The sequence below is a fragment of the Panthera onca genome, chromosome D3 (genome assembly GCF_046562875.1).
Source record: "Panthera onca isolate mPanOnc1 chromosome D3, mPanOnc1 haplotype 2, whole genome shotgun sequence".
Taxonomy (NCBI): Eukaryota; Metazoa; Chordata; class Mammalia; order Carnivora; family Felidae; genus Panthera; species Panthera onca.
This window is the reverse complement of record NC_138350.1, coordinates 40406041-40430548: the sequence shown is the minus strand read 5'-3', so window position 1 is coordinate 40430548 and position 24508 is coordinate 40406041. Positions and strand designations below refer to the sequence as shown.

At 35.9% G+C, this 24508-nt stretch overlaps 1 protein-coding gene across 1 annotated transcript in view; it reads left to right on the top strand.

Annotated features, from left to right (window-relative positions):
* The window catches only part of SMCHD1 (structural maintenance of chromosomes flexible hinge domain containing 1), a 156068-nt gene that overhangs the window by 69750 nt on the left and 61810 nt on the right, over positions 1-24508 (top strand). Inside the window, exons 26-34 of the mRNA XM_078435388.2 lie at positions 4880-5028; positions 5935-6023; positions 6605-6723; positions 10672-10839; positions 17796-17921; positions 19914-19993; positions 20228-20385; positions 21920-22035; positions 23702-23766. Of these exons, the coding sequence (XP_078291514.2) occupies positions 4880-5028; positions 5935-6023; positions 6605-6723; positions 10672-10839; positions 17796-17921; positions 19914-19993; positions 20228-20385; positions 21920-22035; positions 23702-23766 (1070 nt within the window). The remainder of the gene's footprint in view (positions 1-4879; positions 5029-5934; positions 6024-6604; positions 6724-10671; positions 10840-17795; positions 17922-19913; positions 19994-20227; positions 20386-21919; positions 22036-23701; positions 23767-24508) is intronic.

Below are 24508 nucleotides of genomic sequence, written 5' to 3'. Positions count from 1 at the left end.
TTTATGGGGGAAATGGGAATTAGAGGCATAGTACTCAAATTTTATCAGTCACCCATTAAAAAAAGATAGAAGGGGTGCCTGGGTGGCTCAGTTGGTTAAGCGTCTGATTCTTGGTTTCACCTCAGGTCATGGTTCATGAGATCGAGCCCTGAGTCAGGCTCCATGCTCATAGCATGGAGCCTGCTTGGGATTTTCTCTCTCTTTCTCTCTCTGCTCCTCCCCTGCTCACGTGCCACTGTCTCTCTCTCTCTCTCAAAATAAACATTAAATAAAAACATTAAAAAAAAAGAATACAGCCTTAAAAATTAAAAAAAAAAACTAATAAAGTAGTCCCAATACATTAGTAACAATAACACATTAAATGATTAAAAAGTCCATAAACACTAAGATAATATGTCAGTTTACTTTGTAGAACTGAGTGCAAGAAGGGTTGCAGCTTGTGGGTTACTGTGAAGTTGTGGAAACTCCACTAAGTGTGGACATGTGTGGCTCAATATACATAATCACCTGAGGTGGCTGGCAGGTTTGAGTTATGTTACTTGTGTATTTCTGCATGGATTGGTTTAGCTGGGGACAGTTTTCTGGGTTCATCTATTGTTTTCATGGATGAAATTGTACATAAGACATAAAATTTGCTTTATTCTCAAACTGTTCCCTAATTTTTTAATATCATTGAAACAAATATGCATTTTCAAACCAAACGTTATAGAACTGACTGTACTTTTTCGCTTGTCATCCATAAAGAAAACTCCTTAAATCTTGTGTGAGAAAATAATTTTTAAAAATCCAGTTTTCTTTAAGGCAGTTAGAGACAAACAATTCCCCCTTTCTCTGGAAAGCCAACATTTGCAGGCCCTTATATAAGGGGTCCCAATTAACTAAATTTGTGGAGAGTTACTATGTGGGATAGGAGGTAATTATTTCTTTGTACTATTTCATCCTATAGTCATCTTGAGTTTCCAGATATAGGATCTAATATTTAGCCTGTGTATGGCGTGTGGCAGGAGGGCAGAAGGAGAGGGAAAGAAAATCTCAAGCAGGCTCCACTTCCAGTGCAGAGCCTGACTGTGAGATCATGACCTGAGCCAAAACCAACAATTAGATGCTTAACTGACTGAGCCATTCAGGGTGCCCCCTTGGGATCTGACATTTTAAAAGAATTGTTCAGTAGGGGTTCAGCTGCCTTTACTTTTAAATCTTACTTGAAATATCCCTTGTCCCATCCAGTTTCTTTTTTCCCTCCGTAATGAAGGACTAGAGAATTGATAGAGAAATAATCCTGATCCTTCTTGGAAGGGGAGGCTACTTGTGTTTTATCTATATCAGTAGACTTAAAGTTGAGTGATTTAATAGTGGTGCCAGGAACCTGGCTTCTGAACTGGTTCCTTGCTTTCTCATAGTTAGGTTCCCACATTGTGGTTTCTTATCAAGATTAAGAAGAAACATTGACTTGAGAGCCTCTACCTGTATATAACCTTCTTTTTGCCGTTCAATAAGCATGTGACCAGCATTTGACACCTTTTGGCTCAAATTTAGTAGTTAAATACTTCTTGGGTTCCAAAGATTTTAAAACATGCACCTCTTTATTGGCAATAAAAGATATCAAATGTTATTTTATTATATGTATAGTTTTTAAAGTGATTTCTGTGGTCTTTAGAGAGTTCTCCAATATTGAGGAAAGTTAGCCCTGAGCTGGGAATCTATTGAAGGGATAGCACGGCTAGAGTGGGAGGAAGAAAGCCTTTTTGAAAAGTATAACTCCTGCTTTTTCCATTATTTAAATTAAAAAAAAAAAGGTGTCTGTACAGACTTACATATATATTTACATATATTTTTATATATATGATACAGTATAAAAGATGATTAAAATTAAAAAGGTGACTAAGAAGATTAGAACAGCTTAAACTGTGAAACCTTAAGAATCACAACTATAGAAGACTAAAAGAGAAAGTTGAACTAAGAATTCTTACATAGAAAAGATTGGAAGTTGAAAAGTAGGATAGAAGTAGGGTGCTCAACTTAAAAAAGGGATCAAGTAACAAATTAGTATGTGGAATGCAAGAGATTTAAAATGAAAGAGCTAAAAGCATCCAAGAATGGATTAAGACTCAAAGGTAGCCAGAATGGTAGATGATTTGTTTTCTCATCTTAGTGAATAGGAGTTAACCCAGATCTCATTCAAAGCCCCCATTAAGAGGTTTCTTTTAACAAAAATTTGAATATTACTCTCAGAATTGATCATTTGATTTGATGTGTATGTTATTTTATTTTTTAAAAAAAAATTTTTTTTTAACGTTTATTTATTTTTGAGACAGAGAGAGACAGAGCATGAATGGGGGAGGGTCAGAGAGAGAGGGAGACACAGAATCTGAAACAGGCTCCAGGCTCTGAGCAGTCAGCACAGAGCCTGACGCGGGGCCTGAACTCAAGGACCGCGAGATCACGACCTGAGCCAAAGTCGGACGCTTAACCGACTGAGCCACCCAGGCGCCCCAGTGTGTATGTTATTTTAAGCTATAGTAACCACAGTGGTAATCCTATGGCACAACGTGAAAGAAATGACTGAAAAAATTTTATTCCACTGAAAGCTATGGTAACATTAACAGTGAAGACAAAGAGGAAGCATTTAAAAATTTGAGTATAGTTGACATACAATGTTATGTTAGTTTAGTTAGGTTACACACAACCTAGTGATGACAAATTTGCCTCTTCACCACAACTGTAGCTACCATCTGTCCTGTTATGTAGTTATTACGCTATCGTTGACCGTATTCTTTATGCTGTACCTTTTATTCCTATGACTTACTCATTCCATAACTGGAAGCTTGTACCTCCCTCCCCTTGACTCATTTTGCCGAACTCCCCACCCCCCTGCCCACACCTTCCCTCTGGCAACCATCAGTTTGTTCTCTGTATTTATATGTCTGATTCTGTTTTTTGTTTATTCATTTGGTTGTTACTGTTTGTTTTTTAGATTCTACTTATGAGTGGAATTATATGGCATTTGTCCAACTTATTTTACTTTGTATAATATCCTCCAGGTCCACCCATTTTGTCTTATATGGCACAATCCCACGTGTTTTATAGCTGCATAATATTCCACTGTATATATACACCACATTTCCTTATCCGTTTGTCTGTTGATGGACACTTAGGTTACTTCTATATCTTGGCTATAGTAAATAATGTTGCAGTAAACATAAAGGTACATGTATCTTTTTGAACTAGTGTTTTGTTTTCTTTGGGTAAATACCCAAAGTTTTTGTTTTCTTTGGGTATTCCACCCAAATAGTGGAATTATTGGATCATATGGTATTTCTACTTTTAATTTTTTGAGGAACCTTTATACTGTTTTCCAGAGTGGCTGCACCACTTTATATTTCCAACAGTGCATGAGGGTTCCTTTTTCTCCACATGGTTGGCAACACTTGTTATTTCTTGTGTTTTTTTATTTAGTCATTCTGACAGGTATAGAGTGGTATCAGTGTAGTTTTGATTTGCATTTCCATGATGATTACTAATGTTGAGTATCTTTTCATGTGTCTGTTGGCCATCTTTATGTCTTCTTTGGAGAAATAGGTATTCAGGTCTTATGCCCATTTTTTAATCGGACTCTTTTTTTTTTTTTTGGTATTCAGGTGTAGGAGTTCTTTATATATTTTGGATACTAACCCTTTATTAGATACGTCATTTGCGAGTATTTTCTCCTATTCAGTAGATTGTCTTTTAGGTTTGTTGATGGTTTCCTTTACTATGCAAAATCTTTTTCTTTTCATGTGGTCTCAGTAGTTTATTTTTGCTTTTGTTTTTCTTGTCTCAGGAGACATATCTAGAAAAATGTTGCTATGGCCAGTGTCAGAGAAATTACTGCCTTTGTTCTCTTCTATGATTTTTATGGTTTCTGGACTCACATTTGGGTCTTTAATCCATTTTGAGTCTGTTTTTGTGTATTGTGTTAGAAACTGGTCTGGTTTCATTCCTTTACACATAGCTGTCCAATTTTCCCAGCACCATTTATTGAAAAGACTGGCTTTTCCCTTTGCATATTCTTTCCTCTTTTGTCCTAGATTAATTGGTTATATAATCGTGGGTTTGTTTCTGGCTTTCTATTCTGTTCCATTGATTTATGTGTTTATTTTTATGCCAGTATCATACTGTTTTGATTACTGCAGCTTTGTAGTATGTCTTAAAATCTGGTACTATGATACCTCCAGCTCTGTTGTTCTTTCCTAGGATTTCTTTGCCTATTCTGGGTCTCCTGTGGTACCATACAAATTTTAGTATTATGTGTTCTGCCTTTGTGAAAAATACTGTTGGTATTTTGATAGGGAGTGCATTGAATATGTAGATTGTTTTGGATAATATGGACATTTTAATAGTATTCTTCCAGTTCATGGGCATGGAATATCTTTCCCTTTGTTTTTGTCATCTTTAGTTTCTTTCATCAGTATTTTGTAGGTTTTGGAGTACAGGTCTTTCACCTCTTTGGTTAACTTTATTCATAAGTATTTTATTCTTTTTGGTGTAGTTGTAAAGGGTTTGTTGTTTTTTTTTTTTTAATTTCTCTTTCTATACTTCATTTTTAGCATATAGAAACATTTCTGTTTTCTGGGTGTTAATTGTATATCCTGCCACTTTACTAAATTTATTACTTGTACTAGTTTTTTGGTTGGAGTCTTTAGAAGAGGGAGAAACTTCTTAATCTCACTAATATATGTATGAACCACCGTCATTTATGGTCATAAAGGGACTTTCTTTTTCTTTGGAGGTGGTAAAGATGGGTTATAATTTAACTTTGATTCTTCAGTAAGATAAGTGGCATTAGGAGTACATTAGGCTAAGCTTTATATTATTCTTAGGTCTAAAATTTCTCTTTTAGGTTAATTGGACTCCTGAGATTAACAAAGAACACTTGCTACAGGGTCTGCTTCCTGATGTACAAGTACCGACATCTGTGAAAGATATGCGCTATTGCCAGGTTTCATTCCAAGATGATCATGTGTCTTTGGAAAGTGCATTTACAGTAAGGTTTGTGGGCATATTATATTTTGAGGTATTTCAAAATTCAGCATATGATAACAAAAATACTTGTCTCCAAAGCACACCAGTGAAAGTTGTTTTTAATGTAGAAAAGATTGCAATTTCTGTGAAATAAGGTAGGTTGTCTTTGGAATAAAATTTCACAGGAGATAGTGATTAATTCATCAGTCTTTTCACCTCTTTGGTTAAGTCCATTCCTAAATATTTTATTCTTTAGTATACCCTGTGCTTAATGACCCTCTGGTATCTGTAAGAACTAGAACTGTCATTAAAGGAAAGCCCTCCTAGTGCAAGCAGCAGTGAAAACACCTGTGAAATGACAGATATTAAAAAATATAAAAGATACAGCGTGATCAGTGTGTTGCTCAGAAGGAAAAATTCTTTCATTGCTCGTGATTAAAGCTGAGTCCTACCAGACCACTATGTATTACTGATAGAAAAGGGAAGACTTATGTAAATATATATAGAAAAATCTTTTACCCTGGCCTCAGTTTCTCGCTCACCTCTTCCAGTAACCTTATTCACTTGAATTCCTCCATCCGTTTTCATAGTATTTCCAGGCTCCATAGTTGAGATAAAATTTTTAGATATACTGCTCTCCACCTGCCACCTGATCTCTTGATGAGTTATTTTTACTGACCCACCTTTTCTTTCTCAGTTAATTTCCTTTTAATCCAGCATGGATGCTATGATTTAACACTTTGCAAGCTGTCTTTTCTCTGTTTCTATTTGGTTTAATAGTGATGTTATATAAATTGAGGTATTTTTGGAGGGGTGTTGTATTTAAGGTTTAGAAAGTGAGTGATATATATATGCTTACTCTTTAGCATATTAAAACTTAAGTTTTTTCTACAGTCAAAGGTAGAACTAAAGCCTTTTCTTAACTAATTTCAGGCCACTTCCTGATGAGCCTAAACATTTAAAATGTGAGTTAAAAGGAGGAAAAACAGTACAAATGGGCCAAGAGCTTCAAGGAGAAATAGGTTAGTATGGTCTGCATTTTTTCTTTAAAATACTTTTAGAATATGTGCTTACCTACATTCACATTTTGGCATACATGATCTGAAAGGAAAGCTTTGGTTTTATATACATTTGGTGTTTTAAAATCTATTGTTAGAAAAGATTGCTGTGTTTTTACTGTCTTTGCCTAGGCTGACATTACTTTAAAATCATTTTGGCAAAAATAGTTTCTTGGGAAAATACTGGTTTTTGTTAGAATAATAATAGTTAACATTAAAACTATTAAATTAAAAGTGCAAAGTAAACGTATCAGTGAATTCACGTTTATTTTTCTTACATTTAGAATATTACCTGAATTAGAATAATATTGAATTATTTTCTTCAAATTTTGTAGTAAGATTAACGATTAACATCAAAATAGTGTTATATATAATAAATATAAGCATACTTAAGTAGATTGTTGATTTTTTTTTTTTTTTTTGGTAGCGATTATATAAGAAACAAGTATTATTTTTTACAAAAAAATACATAAGAGGACAAAGTTACAGTGGTTTTCCTAAGCATAATTTTAAGTGTTAAAATTAAACTTTCCTTTTTTATATAGTTGTAATAGTTACAGATCAGTATGGAAATCAGATTCAAGCATTTTCACCAAGTTCTTTATCTGCGTTGGGAATTGCTGGGGTTGGACTTGACAGCTCCCATTTGAAAACTACTTTTCAGGTATGATTACTTTTCATAGCAGTTGGCTTATGCCATTGGTTTACATTTAACAACATTTGGGAAAAACTAAAATAACCAAAAGAGGTTTGATTTTGGTGTTAACAATGCAAAGTCACAAAAGGGATTAAGAAGGTTTTGTTATGATCAACTTTAAACATATGCAAAAAATAGAATAGCAGAGGTAATCCCCATGTTTCTATCACTCAGCCTCAATAATCACCACTTTCCACTTCGCCATGTCTTTTTTTTTTTTTTTTTTAAGTTTATTTTGAGAGGGAGCGCGTGCACAAGTGGAGGAGGGATAGAGAAAGAGGGAGAAAGAGAATCCCAAGTAGGTTCTGCTCAGAGCCCAATGTGGGGCTCTATCCTACCAACTGCGAGATCATGACCTGAGCTGAAACCCAATCAAGTGAGCCACTCAGGCACCCCATCATTTTGAAGCAAATTCCATACGTTATAATGTCATCCATACATTGGTATGTCATACATGAAATGTCATCCATAAATATTTTGATATGTATGTAAAGGTAGTTTTTCATAAATAAATAAAATTTTAGTGCTTACATCCTGCATTAAACAGGATGCTAGTGAAAAAATTGGGGAAATTTACAGCTGTGCAGTTATTTGAGATTAGCTTGAAAAAAAATTACTGTAGTGGAATCGTTTCAGTTTAAAACAAGCAAACATGATGTATTCTGCTTGGAAAGATCAAAAACAACTCTCAGGGAAAAAAAAGATGTGGGAGTCCAGGCTTTAAGGAACCTGCCAGGCCATAGTAGGTGAGAAAGGAATTCTAAGGCCCAAGTAAAGCTGAATCCAGTTAAGGCATTTAATGCTTTTTAAAAACTCTTCCTTTTAGGGGCACCTGGGTGGCGCAGTCGGTTAAGCGTCCGACTTCAGCCAGGTCACGATCTCGCGGTCTGTGAGTTCGAGCCCCGCGTCAGGCTCTGGGCTGATGGCTCAGAGCCTGGAGCCTGTTTCCGATTCTGTGTCTCCCTCTCTCTCTGCCCCTCCCCCGTTCATGCTCTGTCTCTCTCTGTCCCAAAAATAAATAAAAAACGTTGAAAAAAAAAATTTAAAAAAAAAAAAAAAAAAAAAAAACTCTTCCTTTTAGAGTCTCCATTACAGTCTTTAACCTGACAAAGTAATCATAAGAGTAGTCTCTTTGTTGCCCTTCCTTACTAGAGTTTCTTATTCTCACTAATCTGTTGATGGTATTCTAGTTCTCACGACACAACTCACTATGTCTTAGTGCCAAAGAACTTTTAATGATGTTTTGTTTACAAAGATAAAGTTTAGTGTTTGACTTTCAAGTTTTTGCATTATTTATCTCCACCCTATGTGTATATGAAATCAGAAGATAACTGTGTTTCTGCTGTATGCATGAGCAACCTGTGCCTCCTATCACTTTATGCATAGACACCCATCTTCATTCAATAATTTCTCCTAAATTATAACCTGCCTTCCTGCCTCTTCAGTTTTCCCTATTAGATTCCCATCAGCACGTAAACATGCTGTCATATTTCTCATCTTTTTTTTTTTTAAGTGTATTTATTTATTTTGAGGGAGTACGTAAAGTGGGAGAGGGGCAGAGAGATGGAGAGAGAGAATCCCAAGCAGGCTCTGTGCTGTCAGTGCAGAGCCTGATGTAGGGCTCAAACTCACAAACCGTGAGATCATTTCCTGAGCAGAAATCAAGAGTTGGACACTTAACTACCCAAGATACCCCTGTCTTACCTCTCATCTTAAAAGACAAATTATAACCCCCCCCCCCCCCCATCAAAACATCCTTGGGCTCTAATCCCTGTCCATCTGTTGCTCTCTTTCTCTTCTTTCCATGGTGTAACTCCTTGGAAGAGTTGTATATACTGTTTCCACATCCTTTTTTGTCATTCTAAGGCAAGGCACTCATCATTTTTTTTCCGTTTCACCTGACCAAATCCATTGTCCATTTTCCTTTCTCATTTTATGCCACCTGTTAGATCTATCAGCATTTTATACTGTAAATTTAGACTTCATCTGCTTAGTATGGGCTAAAATATCCTAAAGTATCCTACCACAGCATAATCTCCCACCTTTCTCCATAGCTCATTATTCTTCAGCCAAGGTGACTTACTTTCTTCCTGTTGTCATTTTACAACTGAGGTATACCATCTTGACTTGTTTTCAAGCATCAGGAGTCTACCCCCAGTCTCTACAGAGAAAAAATCAGAGGCTTCTGTTTTAAAACTATTTTTTTAATAGTGTTTTTTTTTCTAAATAAAAAGTAGTTTTAATATGTTATTGATTCTTCAAATTATTTCTGCATTTGCATAAAATGTACTGCTATTCTGAAGTACATTCCTTTGATAATTTCAGCATTAGACCATAGCACCTTTCAGAATTTTATATTTAATTCTATTTGAACTCATCTACAGTTTGTAAATGCATATACAAATTTCCTTTTCAAGATTGGAAGTAAAACCAGAATAACTTCCAACAGGACTTAAACAAGAAATCATGTCTTCAAAAAGCCTTTTAATGATTCACTAATAAATATGGAATTCTAGGTTATACTTTATATATTTTCAGTTATGAGTATGTTTTACTAATGAATATTTGTTTTCCAGATATTGAAAAATTCTGAACTCATTGGGGTTTGAGTGGAAATTAAGTTTAATTATTTTGCAGTGTCTTTGTACAGAAAATGTTCTACAAACAGTTGAGAATGTCAAACATGAAATTTTAACGCTGATTATTAACATCTGATGGAGTAGGGGCACCTGGGTGGCTCAGTAGGTTAAGTGTCCGACTTCAGCTCAGGTCATGATCTCACAGTCCGTGAATTCCAGAGCTGTATCAGCTCTGTGCTGATAGCTCAGAGCCTGGAACCTGCTTCGGATTCTGTGCCTCCCTTTCTCTGCCCTTCCCCCTTCCCCTCTCTCTTTCTTTCTCAAAAATAAACATAAAAATTTTTTTTCAATCTGATGGAACAGATTTGTGCTCATCACAAATTTGAGATAAAATTGTTAACGGTTGGGGCGACTGGGTGGCTCAGTCGGTTGAGCGTCCGACTTCAGCTCAGGTCACGATCTCATGGTTCGTGAGTTCGAGCCCCGCATCCGGCTCTGGGCTGATGGCTCAGAGCCTGGAGCCTGCTTCTGATTCTGTGTCTCCCTCTCTCTCTGCCCCTCCCCCATTCATGCTCTGTCTCTCTGTCTCAAAAATAAACATTAAAAAAAATTAAAAAAAAAAATTAAGGGTCATTGTTAAAATGAATACTAGGGTACTCGTGCCACTGTGGAATTAGTTTATATCATTCCATCACATAGCAGAAATTATAGACTAGTTTCATTGATTCCCATTAATATGCTGTGAACCTGAAATTGGGCAGTAACAAATCAAAGCCCCTACCTTCTTGGAGATCACCTTACAATGGGAAGAGCATGCAGTAGGTAGGAAATGAGGGATAAGAAAAATAAAATGGGGTAGTGGAAACAGTACCATTATATAGGGTAGTCAGGGAACACCCCTCTGATTAAGGTATCCTGTATGCAGAAACCTAACGAAAGGCCATGTAGATTGGTAAAGAATTTTGCAAACATCAGGAAAGAACAAGTGCAAAGCGCACTTTTTGGGCAGCACACTATTGGGCAAGCACACACTTTGCCGTTTGGGGAATAAAAAGGAGATGGTGGAAATAAGAGGTTAATTAGGAAAAGAGGAGATAAAAAGACATAGCACCTTTTAGATCTCTCTCTCACAAAAAAGAAATTCAGCTTCTCCTTTCAAGGAAGTGAATTTGATAGTATGCCAGTATTGGTATGTGTGCAAATTATTTGCCATTAGTTATATGCGGAAACATATCTGTATGCATAGTGGGTTAATGACAACATTTTCTTTTTTTTTTTTTTTTTTTTTTAAAACTAAACATTACATCCCTCTTTTCAATGTACCTTTCCTCACTAGGAAAATACACAAAGTATAAGTGTAAAAGGCATCAAATTTATTCCAGGCCCTCCTGGAAATAAGGATCTTTGTTTTACTTGGCGTGAATTTTCTGACTTTATTCGAGTGCAGCTAATTTCTGGACCACCAGCAAAACTTCTCCTTATAGACTGGCCAGAATTAAAGGAGGTAAGTAACTGCCTTGATTGAAGGAAAGAATTTACTATCACATGGCTTATTACTTTCAGGTTGTGAGTGGGTAGATATATTTTACTGTTGAAGTAACAGCAAATAGCAATGGTAACAATAACAAAAGGACAAAGTAATATTCTAAATACTTTGTTATTTAATTCATCACTTGTGTCCTCATTTGTTAAAGAATAGGGAAATAACTTGAACACTGAGAAATGTACAGTGTTATTTTTGCTAGAATTTAAATTAAAAAAAATTTTTAAGAGTGTAATCACACCTTAAAATTTTATTACAGAAATTTTCGAACATGCATACAAGTGAAAATAGCATAATGAATCCCCAGGTTTAACAGTTACTGTTTTTTTCCCAATTTTGTTTCATCGTTCTGTCCTACCGTCTTAAAATGTTTTCTCTGGAGTTTGACAAAGCACATCAGATATCAAGTCATTATACACATGAAAACATTGGCATGCCTTCCTTTACAAATAGTTAAATCTTAAGTATAAACCTTGCAAATTTCTGTTAAATCTGTTGAGTTTTTACTAAATGTTTAGAATTCTGGTTTTAAAATATTTGGATTTTTGTTTTCAGTTTTGGTCTAGCAGGGCTCTACCTGTTGGTATGACAGCTTACATACTTTTCTAAAGGAAGATGAGCTTATCGGTCTAGTTTGAGATTGCTCTTTTTGGTTTGTGAATTTAAAATAGATAAACAAGTGGTGACAGTGAGCTCTAAAATTTTTTTCTGTAATGTGTTGATTGAGGAGTTTTACTGTAATGCCAGTGCTTTTTTATTTGGGAGCATTTATACTACATAAGTAATACACTTTGTGTTTAATGAAGTCAATAAAGGATTTGTTGGTTGATGACATTATGAAATAATTGTTTACCTTTGAGGTGGAAAAAATGTTGACATGTTCATCTTTTTATATGGATTTGTGTTGGAGAATGTCAAAAATAATGACAGTTTAACTCAAAAGATTTTTAGAAGATTAATTTGCAGATACTATAGAAATCCAGAAGCTTTAAAAAAACTGATTTCTCATTATGTTAGAGAAATGGTTATATGTAGATAAGGCTGTAAAAGTAATCACTGAATGTCTGGTATTCCTAAAATTTCCTAATTCTGTTTTTAAAAAATTTATTTAAGCTCAAGTTAGTTAACAATACAGTGTAGTAATTCGTTTCAGGAGTAGAATCCAGTGATTCATCACTTATATACATATAACACCCAGTGCTCATCCCAGCAAGTGCCCTCCTTAATTCCCATCATCTGCTTAGCTGTCCCCTCACCCACCTCCCCTCCAGCAGCCCTCAGTTTGTGCTCTGTATTTAAGAGTCTCTTATTGTTTGCCTCCCTCTCTTTTTTTTTTTATCTTATTTTTCCTTCCCTTCCCCTGTGTTCATCTGTTTTGTTTCTTAAATTCCACATGAGTGAAATCATGTGATATTTGTCTTTCTTTGATTGACTTATTTCTCTTAGCCTAAGCCATGTTGTTGCAAATGGCAAGATTTCATTTTTTTTTTTGACCACCAAGTAATAATTCCATAGTGTATATATACCACATCATCTTATCCATTCATCAGTCAATGGACATTTGGGCTCTTTCCAAACTTTGGCTATTGTCGATAGTGCTGCTATAAACATTGGAGTGCATGTGCCCCTTAGAATCAGCATTTTTGTATCCTTTGAATAAATACCAAGTAGTGCAGTTGCTGGGTCACAGGGTAGTTGTATTTTTAATTTTTTGATGAACCTTCGTACTGTTTTCCAGAGAGGCTGGATCAGTTTGCATTCCTGCTAACAGGGCCAAACTGTCCCCCTTTCTCCACATCCTCACCAACATCTGTTGTTTCCTGAGTTGTTTATTTTAGCCGTTCTGACAGGTGTGAGGTGGTATCTCATTGTGGTTTTGTTTTGTAGTTCTGTGATGATGAGTGAGATTGAGCATCTTTTCATGTGTCTGTGTGCCATCTGGATGTCTTCTTGGGAAAAGTATCCATTCATGTCTTTTGCCCATTTTTTTCACTGGATTATTTGTTTTTTGGGGTGTTGAGTTGGGTAAGTTCTTTATAGATTTTAGATACTAACCCTTTATCCAGTACATCATTTACAAATATCTTCTCCCATTCCATCAGTTGCTTTTTAGTTTTGTTGACTGTTTCCTTTGCTGTGCAGAAGCTTTTTATCTTGAGGAGGTCCCAGTAGTTCATTTTTGCTTTGGTTTCCCTTGCCTTTGGTGACGTGTCTAGTAAGAAGCTGCTCTGGCCGAGGTCAAAGAGGTTTTTGCCTGTTTTCTTCTCTAGGATTTTGATTATTTCATATTTAGGTCATTCATCCATTTTGGATTTATTTTGTATATGGTGTAAGAAAGTGGTCCAGTTTCATTCTTCATGTCGCTGTCCAGTTTTCCCAGCACCATTTGCTAAAGAGACTGTCTTTTTTCCATTGGATACTCTTTCCTGCTTTGTCAAAGATTAGTTAGCCTTACATTTGTGGGTTCCTTTCTGGGTTCTCTATTCTGTTCCATTGATCTATATGTTTTTGTGCCAGTACCATACTGCCTTGATGATTACAGCTTTGTAATACAGCTCGAAGTCTGGAATTGTGATGCCTCCATCTTTGGTTTTCTTTTTCAACATTACTTTGGCTGTTTGGGATTTTCTCTGGTTCCCTATAAGTTTTAGAATTATAGCTCTGTGAATCTAGCTCTGTGAAGAATGCTGGTGTTATTTTGATAGGGATTGCATTGAATGTGTAGATTACTTTAATCGACATTTAGCAATATTTGTTCTTCTGATCCTTGAGCATAGAATGTTTTCCCATTTCTTTGCGTCTTCTTCAGTTTCTTACATAAGCTTTCTGTAGTTTTCACTGTACAGATCCAAATCAACCTCTTTGGTTAGGTTGATTCTTAGGTATCTTATGGTTTTTGCTGCAGTTACAAATGGGATCGATTTCCTGATATCTCTTTCTGTTGCTTCGTTATTGGTGTATAGAAATGCAGCCAATTTCTATTTCTTTGATTTTATATCCTGCAACTTTGCTAAATTCATGTATGAGCTCTAGCAGTTTTTTTGGTGGAGTTTTTAGGGTTTTCCACGTAGAGTAAGTATCTTGTCATATTGGAAGAGTGAAAGTTTGACTTCCTCCTTGCCAATTTGTATGCCTTTTATTTATTTTGTTGTCTGACTGCTGAGGCTACGACTTCCAGTACTATGTTGAACAACAGTGGTGACAGTGGACCTCCTTGTTGTGTTCCTGACCTTAGGGGGAAAACGCTCAGTTTTTCCCCATTAAGGATGATAGTTAGCTGTGGGCCTTTCATATAAGGCCTTGTGATGTTGAGATATGTTCTGTCTATCCCACTTTCTTGAGGGTTTTTATCAAGAAAGGGTGCTGTATTTTGTCAGATGCATTTTCTTTTCTTTTTTTTTTTTTTTTAATGTTTATTTGTTATTAAGAGACAGACACAGAGTGTGAGCAGGGAAGGGGTAGAGAGAGGGGGAGACATAGAATCTGAAGTAGGCTCCAGGCTCTGAGCTGTCAGCACAGAGCCCGACACAGGGCTCAAACTCACAAACTGCGAGATCATGACCTGAGCCGAAGTCAGTCGCTTAACCAACCGAGCGACCCAGGCGCTCCTGTCAGATGCATTTTCTGTATCTATTGAGAGGATCATAGGTTTCTTATCCTTTATTTTATTAATGTTGTGTATCAGGTTGTTGGATTTGTGAATATTGAACCAGTCCTGCAGCCCAGGAATAAATCCTATTTGACTATAATGAATAATTCTTTTTTTTAATGTTTATTTTTGAGAGGGAGGGAGAGACTGAGCACAAGTGGGAGAGGGGCAGCGAGAGAGGGAGACACAGAATCACAAGCAGGCTCCAGGCTCTGAGCTGTCAGCACAGAGACTGACGCAGGGCTCGAACCCATGAACTGTGAGATCATGACCTGATTCGAAGTTGGATGCTTAAGCAACTGAGCCACCCAGGCACCCCAATGAATAAATCTTTTAACATACTGTTGAATTTGATTTGCCTAGTATCTTGTTGAGAATTTTTGCATCTAGGTTCATCAGGGATATTGGCCTATAACTTTCCTTTTTATTGGGGTCTTTGTTTTTGGAATCAAGGTAATGCTGGCTTCGTAGAATGAGTTTGGAAGCTTTCCTTCCGTTTCTATTTTCTGGAACAGTTTGAGAAGAATAGGTATTAACTCTGCTTTAAACATCTGATAGGATTCCCCTGGGAAGCCATCTGGCCCAGGACTCTCTTTTTGTTGGGAGATTTTTGATAACTGATTCAATTTCTTTGCTGGCTGTGGACCTGTTCAAATTTTCTATTTCTTACCATTTGAATTTTGGTCGTGTGTGTCCATTTCTTCCAGATTGCCCAGTTTGTTGGCATAAAATTTTTCATAGTATTAACAACTGTTTGTATTTCTGTGGTGTTGGTTGTGATCTCTCCTCTTTCGTTACTGATTTTTATCTTTGTGGGTCCTGTCTTTTTGATATGTCTGGCTAGTGGTTTATCAATTTAATTATTCTTTCAAAGAACTATCCTTCAATTTCATTGATCTGTCTACTGGGTTTTTTTGTTTCTATATCATTTATTTCTGCTGTTATCTTTATTATTTTCCTTTTTCTGCTTGTTTTAGACTTTATTTGCTGCTGCTTTTGTAGCTCCTTTAGGCGTGAGGTTAGGTTGTGTATTTGAGACCATTCTTGATTCTCGAGATAGGCCTGAATAGCAATGTACTTTCCTCTTAGGACTGCCTTTGCTGTATCCCACAGGGTTTCGACTGTCGTGTTTTCGTTTTCATTGGCTTCCATGTGTTTTTTTTTTTTTTTTTAATCTCTTTTTCAATTTCCTGGTTAACCCGTTCATTCTTTAGTAAGATGTTCTTTAACCTCCGTGTATTTTTTCCTTTGGTTGATTTCAAGTTTCATAGCGTTGTGATCTGAAAATATGCATGGTATGATCTTGATCTTTTTATATCGAGGACTGATTTGTGTGACCCAGGATGTGATCTATTCTGGAAAATATTCCATATGCACTAGAGAAGAATATGTATTCTGCTGTTTTAGGATGAAATGTTCTGAATGTATCTGTTATGTCCTAATTAAATCTTGACCCTACCTTCCCCCTAATAGGATCTGAAGTGGAAAAGGGGAACTAATTTAACACCTAACTGATAAATAGAAAAAAATGTATAAATGTTAAATTAATATACACATATGTTCTTTCATTTAGTCTTAACATTATGCACTTTTTAACATTCTTATTTTATAAATGAGGAATCTGAAATCCTGAAACATTAAGTTACATTCCAATATTAGAAAGTGGTAGAGGTTTGTAATTATGAACATTTGATTTTGGATACTTCCTCCTCCCACCCAACCCCCCCCCCCACACACACACACTTTCTCTCAGACAACTCTGTGACTAACAGTGTAGGCTACAAGTCATTTATTAAAGAATATTCTTTAAAAGTAATTACTATGTGATGGGTAGACAATGTGTTTAGGAATAAAGTACCATGATAATGTTTGCATTTGGAAACTGTCATTGATTTTTTAAATTCAGGCTTTTAATAAACTTTGGCAGATAGAATATAGTCAACTATAGCCATGTAAAATTTGTGATCGTTAAGCATTTTAACTAAACTAGTCTTAAAGTTATTTTTTTAAGAAAAATTAAGTCCTATTCAAAACACATTAGTATTTTCCCTACTTTTAGCAACCTCCTAATTTAGTAATCAACTACCTCTAGTAAAGTGGGGCTTGGAGGAAGCAGAGGGAACATTATTAATAGGAAAGAGATGATAAATCAATTTTACTTTTTCACTAGTCCGTTCTCTCCAATATTTTTTTCAGCTTTTAAAATATGATACATAAGATTGGAACTTCATCAGGTTTCTTGCTAGGCACTGTGTTTCCTTTGATATGTTCAGTACAAATAGGTCAACAAGCAAATTCCCAGAATTACACAGCCGTTACATGGAGGAAAAAAACAAGCGTTTTTGTATAGATTATCAGCAACTAGTCCTATTTATGTATGTATGTTTGTATGCATTTTCTTTTTTTTAATTTAAATTTTATTTAGTTAACATACAGTACAATACTGGTTTCAGGAGTAAAATTCAGTGATTCATCACTTACATACAACACCCAGTGCTCATCATAAGTGTCTTCGTTAAGTACCACTCTAGCCCATCTTCCACCCACCTCCTCCGTCAACCCATATATATGTCTTTTCTCTATCATTAAGAGTCTCTTGTTTGTTTCCCTCTCTTTCCTAGTCCTGTTTAATGAGTGGTAGAAAGCTGTGTATTACTGCTTCATGTAAAGTGCCTGAGTGCTTGTCCTTGACAGAGGAGCTAAACCATAGACAGCCAATGCTAAATCTGAGAACCTAAGATAAGCTTTTAAGTAATTCCTTTTTTTTTAAATGCTTATTTATTTATTTTTGAGAAGGGGGAAAAGGGAGAGAGAGAGACTGTGTGCGAGTTGCAGGAGGGAAATATAGAGGGAGAGAGAGAATCCCAAGCAGGCTCCACACTGTCAGCACAGAGCCCAGCATGGGGCTTGATCTCATGAACCATGAGATCATGACCTGAGCCAAAATCAATGGTCAGACGCTCAACCGAATGAGCCACCCAGATGCCCCCATTGAAGTCATTCTAATATGTAACTTTTAGGGATGTGTTAAAAGCCATAATGTCAAATGCTTTTTTTTGGACTTTTATTATTATTAATTACTTCTATAAGATGATGATCACTGGTGACAATATAATTCACTTTCAGAAGTTTATTTTAATAGATGAAGAAGCCATTTGTGATTAGAACCAAGATAAATTAAATGATCATTTAATAAGTGTACAAGTAGTAATTATATCATTTGGCACATATGCTTTAATGCTTTTGAAAATATTTATACCTGTTTTAGTCCATTCCAGTGATTAATGGAAGAGAATTACAGAATCCTCTCATTGTTCAACTTTGTGATCAGTGGGACAATCCAGCACCTGTACCACAGGTCAAAATAAGTCTTGTGAAAGCTAACAATTTAAAGGTAAGTTTAAAACATCCTTACATAATTTTCGTCTACTTAAAATTTTGGGTTTCATTGTCATAATGTTATTAGATGTCATATTTTTAAAAATATAGTCTTACATAACCTTGATTATTGCTTAGTTTAAATCACCTTAAAGATTTTTCATAATTATTTTGAGGAGCTAAACTTCATATCTTGCAAGCAATGTAATAAGGGGCAGTATTCTACAGCTATGATTCTTTCAATACTAGTATGTATTTGGATTTCAGATTAGGATGAATAGATGACACTGAGAAAGTGAGTAAAGGCAAATATAGTCACCTACAATATGGGTTAAGGAATAGGCATTACTTGAGAAACTTAAGCTAAAGGTGATCAAAAAGCATCATGTGAGTACCTGTCCTCCATACCTTATGGAGTGCTACCAGGGCCTGTGCATAGCTGCTAGACTTATACTGAGTTATATTCTAGGATATGGGGCAAGCATGAGTATCGCCTTGTAATGTTTGGGGGCAAACATAGTGCTTAATACCAAGAAGTCCTAGATTAGGTACCACCTGTTTACACGAGCACTGGGATTGCCAGCTTCTTGGGTTCTAGTGGGAACTTGGGGTGCGTGGTACAGAGTTGGAAGCCCTCCTGTGAGGGGAAATGGGAGAAGCTGCTTGTCCCTTGCAAAGTTGTATTGTGACATAGTCCCTCCTAATGAAGTCAATTAATTTGTCCCAGTCAGGTTGTTACCAGGCAGCACAGAGACAATTCCTGGGGTTGTCTTCAGCCAGGCTTAAGTATCCTTCTATGAACATTTTATCATTTTAGTGGATAAAAACAGTTGAGATTATGTAAATATTCAGTTGTCTTAAAAATAATCCATTAATTCAATAAAAACTCATAACAGATTTCTAGGACCTGACACGTTGATCTTAAAAGTCATATGGGAGATTAAAATGCCAAGAATGGCTTGGGATCCACATAGACTTATTTTCATAGTAAAATAGTCAGGGTCAGTCTTTCTGTTAAGAAAGACTGTGGTATTGCTGCTATACACCCGGAAGTAGAAGACATGCTTCTTGGGCTTAGCAACAAGAATTTAGGACCCAGATGGAAGAAATACTTTGAGAAAGATGAGAGGTAAATGGATCAAAGGGTAAATGAGATAAGTAAAATAAAGGCTATTATTTTGTCATTTTGATTGTGCCTTCTCATTTTTGCCTATTGCTTTTTTGCATGTACCTACCATATTACCTAATTTTTAGGTTCCATTAAGCAGAAATGGACATCAGAGCTTAAGAAAGAGTCTGATATTCTGCTACAACAGTTTACAAATTCACTTTTGTTGTCAGTGTTTGCGTTTAGGAGAGTTAAACTGATTATTATCTACCACAAATAAGAATATTAGTCTAGTTTCACAGAAGTATTTGTAGAAGGCTGAGAGATTCTTTTAACCAGTGATGAGTACCATTGATTTTTATTCATTGGAAAGTGAAAGCTTGGTTGTTACTAAGAAGGTAGTGTTGCAACAGAGGTCTAAGGAACACGTCTGAGTAAACATGAAGAGAAAGATGAGTAACAATGGACATGTTATCTTGATGCCTTGACTTAAATGTATATTTATGGTATATTTATGTTTATTTCACCTGTGCCATTCCCCCACCCCACCTCCTCAGCCCCCATTTTGGAATGTACCTTCAGTGTTTGTATAACCAACCTTCACTTGAAATATCATTGCTGTTGAAGCAGTGAGCATTGAATTCTGCAACTTAGTAACTGAAATACACTAAATTATAGTTTAATTGATCAAGATGAGAAGTTGTCCTTTGGGTTAAGTAATTATATATTACATTATTTCTACTAGTTCAGATTAGGAAATCAAAGATTGTAGAAGTGTGTGCAAATACAAATGTTAAAATAATAATGGAGGAAAAGAACATTGTAATAGGGGAAAAGAATTTGTTCTCTAGAATTGTCTAATTAACCATTTTGTTTTGTTTTGTTTTGTTTTGTTTTTAGCTTACTCCTTCAAACCAACAACATAAAACAGATGAAAGGGGCAGGGCTAATTTGGGAGTGTTCAGTGTTTATGCCCCTAGGTAAGAACCAAAAGTTTGATAGTTATTAGTCATATAAAAATTGAGTTTTCTTATTCCTTGCCGAAGTTAAGAGTAATAATTAGCCTTCTATTTAGTGTTAGGTAGTAGATGGAACTGAACAGGAGTAGAGAGGTTTTGTAAATGAGTTTAACTTTGTATAAGTTGTCTCAATTTTTAAGCTATAACTATAATGTAATTAGAACTCTTTGTCTCTCTTTTTCTCCCTCCTGTTAGAGGAGAACATGTGATGCAGGTTAGAGCCATTTATAACAAAAGTAACATAGAAGGACCTATAATTAAGTTAATGATTCTTCCGGACCCTGAAAAACCTATTCGTCTCAATATTAAATATGACAAAGATGCTTCCTTTTTAGCAGGGGGTATTTTCACTGGTGAGTAGTAAGTCACAAATTTCAAATAGATTTGTAATGATAATTGCTTTTTACACTAGTGGAATAAATTATTTATTCTAGATATTCAGCATGATGAAAAACAAGCCTGCATAGCATTTTAAATGGCAAAGAAAATGTTTGATTTAACTATATCTTCTTTCATCTCTATTGTACATTCCCTTAATGGTCAAGAATGAACGGAAAGTTTGTACATAAGCTGAGAGCCTGTGGTAATGGAGTTTGTGTTTGCTCATTCACTGGATTGTGAAGTTCTGCAAAAGAAGGATGGCAAGAACTGTGGCAGTTCTATTAAATAGGTTTTAATGTCATCTTCAACCAAATAGAACCAGGATTGTTTAACTTAATTTGGGTGAAAACATCAGAATTTATTATTAAAACTATTTCAGAACAAAAAACATTTCCTAAATACATGCGGTGTCCAGACACTGTATTGGGCTCTTGGTTCCAATAATGAATACAACAATTGCCAATGAGTTCTGTCTACTGTAGAAAACACTTAAGTAAGCAGATAATTTCAGTGTAGTCTGGCAGTGTAGTCTTCCTATTTTCAATAGGAAATGGTATTTACTTTATATGGGTAATTTTCTTGAAGACTTTGTTTTCTTAAAGGGATGAATTCCTATACAGAGTTATAAGCAGTAGAAACAAGCAGACCAAAAAGTTTAGATTATAAAATTAATAATTTTTAATAGTTGTTACATATATACATAGCCTTTATACTCATAATTTTAAGTCTGTTTCAAGAGGTAAGACCTATTTCCTGTCATTAAAAAACTATATCCATCAGGGGTGCCTGGGTGGCTCAGTCGGTTGAGCATCCTACTCTTGGTTTCAGCTCAGGTTATGATCTCACGGTTTGTGGGTTCTAGCCCTACGTTAGTCTCTAAGCTGCTGGTGCGGAGCCTGCTTGGGATTCATTCATTCATTCATCCTCCCTCCCTCCCTCCCTCCCTCCCTCTCTCTCTCCCCCTCTCTCTCCCCCTCTCCCCCCCTTCTGCCCCTCCCCCACTCACATGCTTGTGCACACTTGCACTTTCTCTCTCTCCCTCCCTCCCTCCCTCTAAGTAAACAAAACTTTAAAAAATTATACCCATCATATGGGTGCCAAGTGAATAAAACCGTAAAATATACACTGAATTCTCAGAATACGTAAAGCACATGGATTTATGACCAGTTGCCTAATTCTGTGTTGCTGAGTATCCACAGTCTAACCTTTTTGGTCTTGCATGGTAGAACTTCTAGCAAGGCAGATTGTGAAAATAAGGCAAAGGCTTAATAATAGTAAAGATGTATGTGTTAGACTTCTGGAAGAGATTTAGCATTAGAGTTGTCTGTCATGATTAGTACATTTTTATAGACAGATTATTGGGGAATGCTGATTACAGAATGGTTTTGTTTTCTTCAGAATTTCATTATTAACATTTAAACAAAATGTACACTTTAAGATGTACGGTTATTTAACCTAATTCATTAAGTGGACTAGGAAATAATTTTTTAATATTCACCATGACAGATTTTATGATTACTGTTATTTCTGAAGATGACAGTATCATCAAAAATATTAATCCAGCACGTATTTCCATGAAAATGTGGCAGCTGTCTAACAGTGGGAACCGACCACCAGCAAATGTAAGTTCTGGGGAAGCATTTTTAGAAGTTAAAATTAACTCTTACATTTAACTTAAAAGTAATTTAATGCAAGAATGCAGTCTGTATATACTGAAGAACTACACATTAACCCACTTCATCACTTGAGATATGTATGTATATATGAGTATATTAGAATATGTTTCAAAATTAAGTGTTGATTCTTTTGAAAAAGAGTAGCCTACATTGTGATATTCCTTGAACTTTAAGATATTTTACACTTTAAAATTATCTAAAGGACAGGGACACCAGGGTGGCTCAGTCAGTTAAGCAGCCGACTTCGGCTCAGGTCATTATCTTGCAGTTTGTGAGTTCGAGCCCTGTAGTCAGGCTCTGTGCTGACAGCTTGAAGCCTGGAGCCTGCTTTGGATTCTTTGTCTCCCTCTCTCTCCATCCGTCCCTACCTTCCTCCCTCTCCCTCTCTCTCTCTCTGTCTCCCTCCCTCCCTCCCTCTCCTTCTCTCTGTCCCTCTGTCTCTCTCTCTCAAAATTAAATAAACATCTAAAAAAATTCTAAAGGACAGTGGCACTGTTAAATACCACTAAGAGATAATATATAAAATGAGACAGTAAAGAGATGTGATGATATACTTACAGGATACAGGAGGGAGGGTAGAGTGGTGAGAATAGTTGAGGGTCTAAGCAGCACAGTCCAATAGCAATATAATACAAGTCACACATAATATTTATATTTTTCTAGTGGATACATTAAAAGAGTAAAAAGAAGTAAAATTAATTTTAAAGTAGTTTTAACCTAACATCAAGTTACCACTTAAACATGTACTCAGTATTTAAAGTTTATTAATGAGATTTTACATTCTTTTATGTTACCAGTCTTTGAAATTTCATGTGTATTTTATGCTTACACCACCTTTCAGTTTGATCCAGATATATTTCAAGTGCTTAGTAGCCACATGGAGCTTTAACTAGCTTCCTTAATTTATACGGTCAGTCCCATCAAGCTGCTATTACCATGTCACCCCCACAGAGATCTTTTGTGTACCTTTTACATGGTATGTCACAGGGGCGCCTGGGTGGCTCAATCAGTTAAGCATCCGACTTCAGCTGAGGTCATGATCTCACGGTTCATGGGTTCAAGCCCTGAGTCAGGCTCTGTGCTGACAGCTCAGAGGCTCGAGACTGCTTCAGATTCTGTGTCTCCCTCTGTCTATGCTCCTTCACTGCTCACACTCTGTCTCTCTCTTTCTCTCTCAAAAATAAACATTAAAAAAAATTTTTTTGAATGGTTGTCCCCATGACTAATCTCATTATTGAATCTTAAATGCATTGTAGGGGCACCTGGGTGGCTCAGTCTGTTAAGCATCCGACTTTGGCTCGGGTTGTGATTTCATGGTTCGTGAGTTCAAGCCCCACATCGGGCTCTGTGCTGACAGCTCGGAGCCTGGAGCCTGCTTCTGATTCTGTTTCCCTTTCTCTCTGCCCTTCCCCTGCTCATGCTCTGTCTCTCAAAAATAAATAAATGTAAAAAAAAATTTGTTTTAATTTTAATGCATTGTAAAGATATATATGTATAGCTGTGTGTGTATGTATTTATAAATCCAGATGTGATCTGTATTTGCGTTTAGTGGAAATATAAAGGTTTCATCCTGATTTCTCCCTCCCCTCCTTCTCTCCTACTTCCTTTCTAGGCAGAAACATTTAGTTGTAATAAAATAAAAGATAATGACAAAGAAGATGGCTGCTTCTACTTCAGGTACTTCTCAAGTCATTTCATATTTTTATGCATAATTTGTTATAAAGTGATTTCAGCCTTGATGGTGTTTGTCTGGCTCAGCTGGGGAAAAAGTAATTTATGATTGAAAAGAAAATGTTAGTGTTTTAATTTTTCTCAGGAATTATTTTGAGAAAATAAGTATTTTGTTTGTAAGCTTTGTAAAATGGTTTGGGGAAGGATTGTTGTGATGGTTATATTAACTTTCAAAACTAGGATCAGAAAAATTTACATTATGTTGCCAGAGTACTTTATAATATATACATTTCTATAGTTCAAAACTTAAAAGGTATGAAGTAAAATAGGTAACTGAACTAGTTTTGTTTTTGTTTTACAGTTTTACTAAATTACTTTGGATTGAATTCACTTGAATTGTTGCTTTTGTTTTCTGGACCTCTGCTGTGAAATATGAAAATTGTTTGCTTTTTTTTCCCTCAAGTTAGTTAAAATACAGTGTACTCTTGGCTTCAGTAGTAGAATCCAGTGATTGATGACTTACATATAACACCCAGTGCTCATCCCAACAAGTGCCCTCCTTAATGCCCATCACCCATTTTCCCCACCTCTCACCCCCACACCCTGATTAAACCTCAGTTCTCTGTATTTAATAGTCTCTTATGGTTTGCCTCCCTCTCTGTTTATATCTTATTTTTGCTTCCCTTCCCCTATAATCATCTTTTCGTTTCTCCAGTTTACCTATGAGTGAAATCATGTGATATCTGTC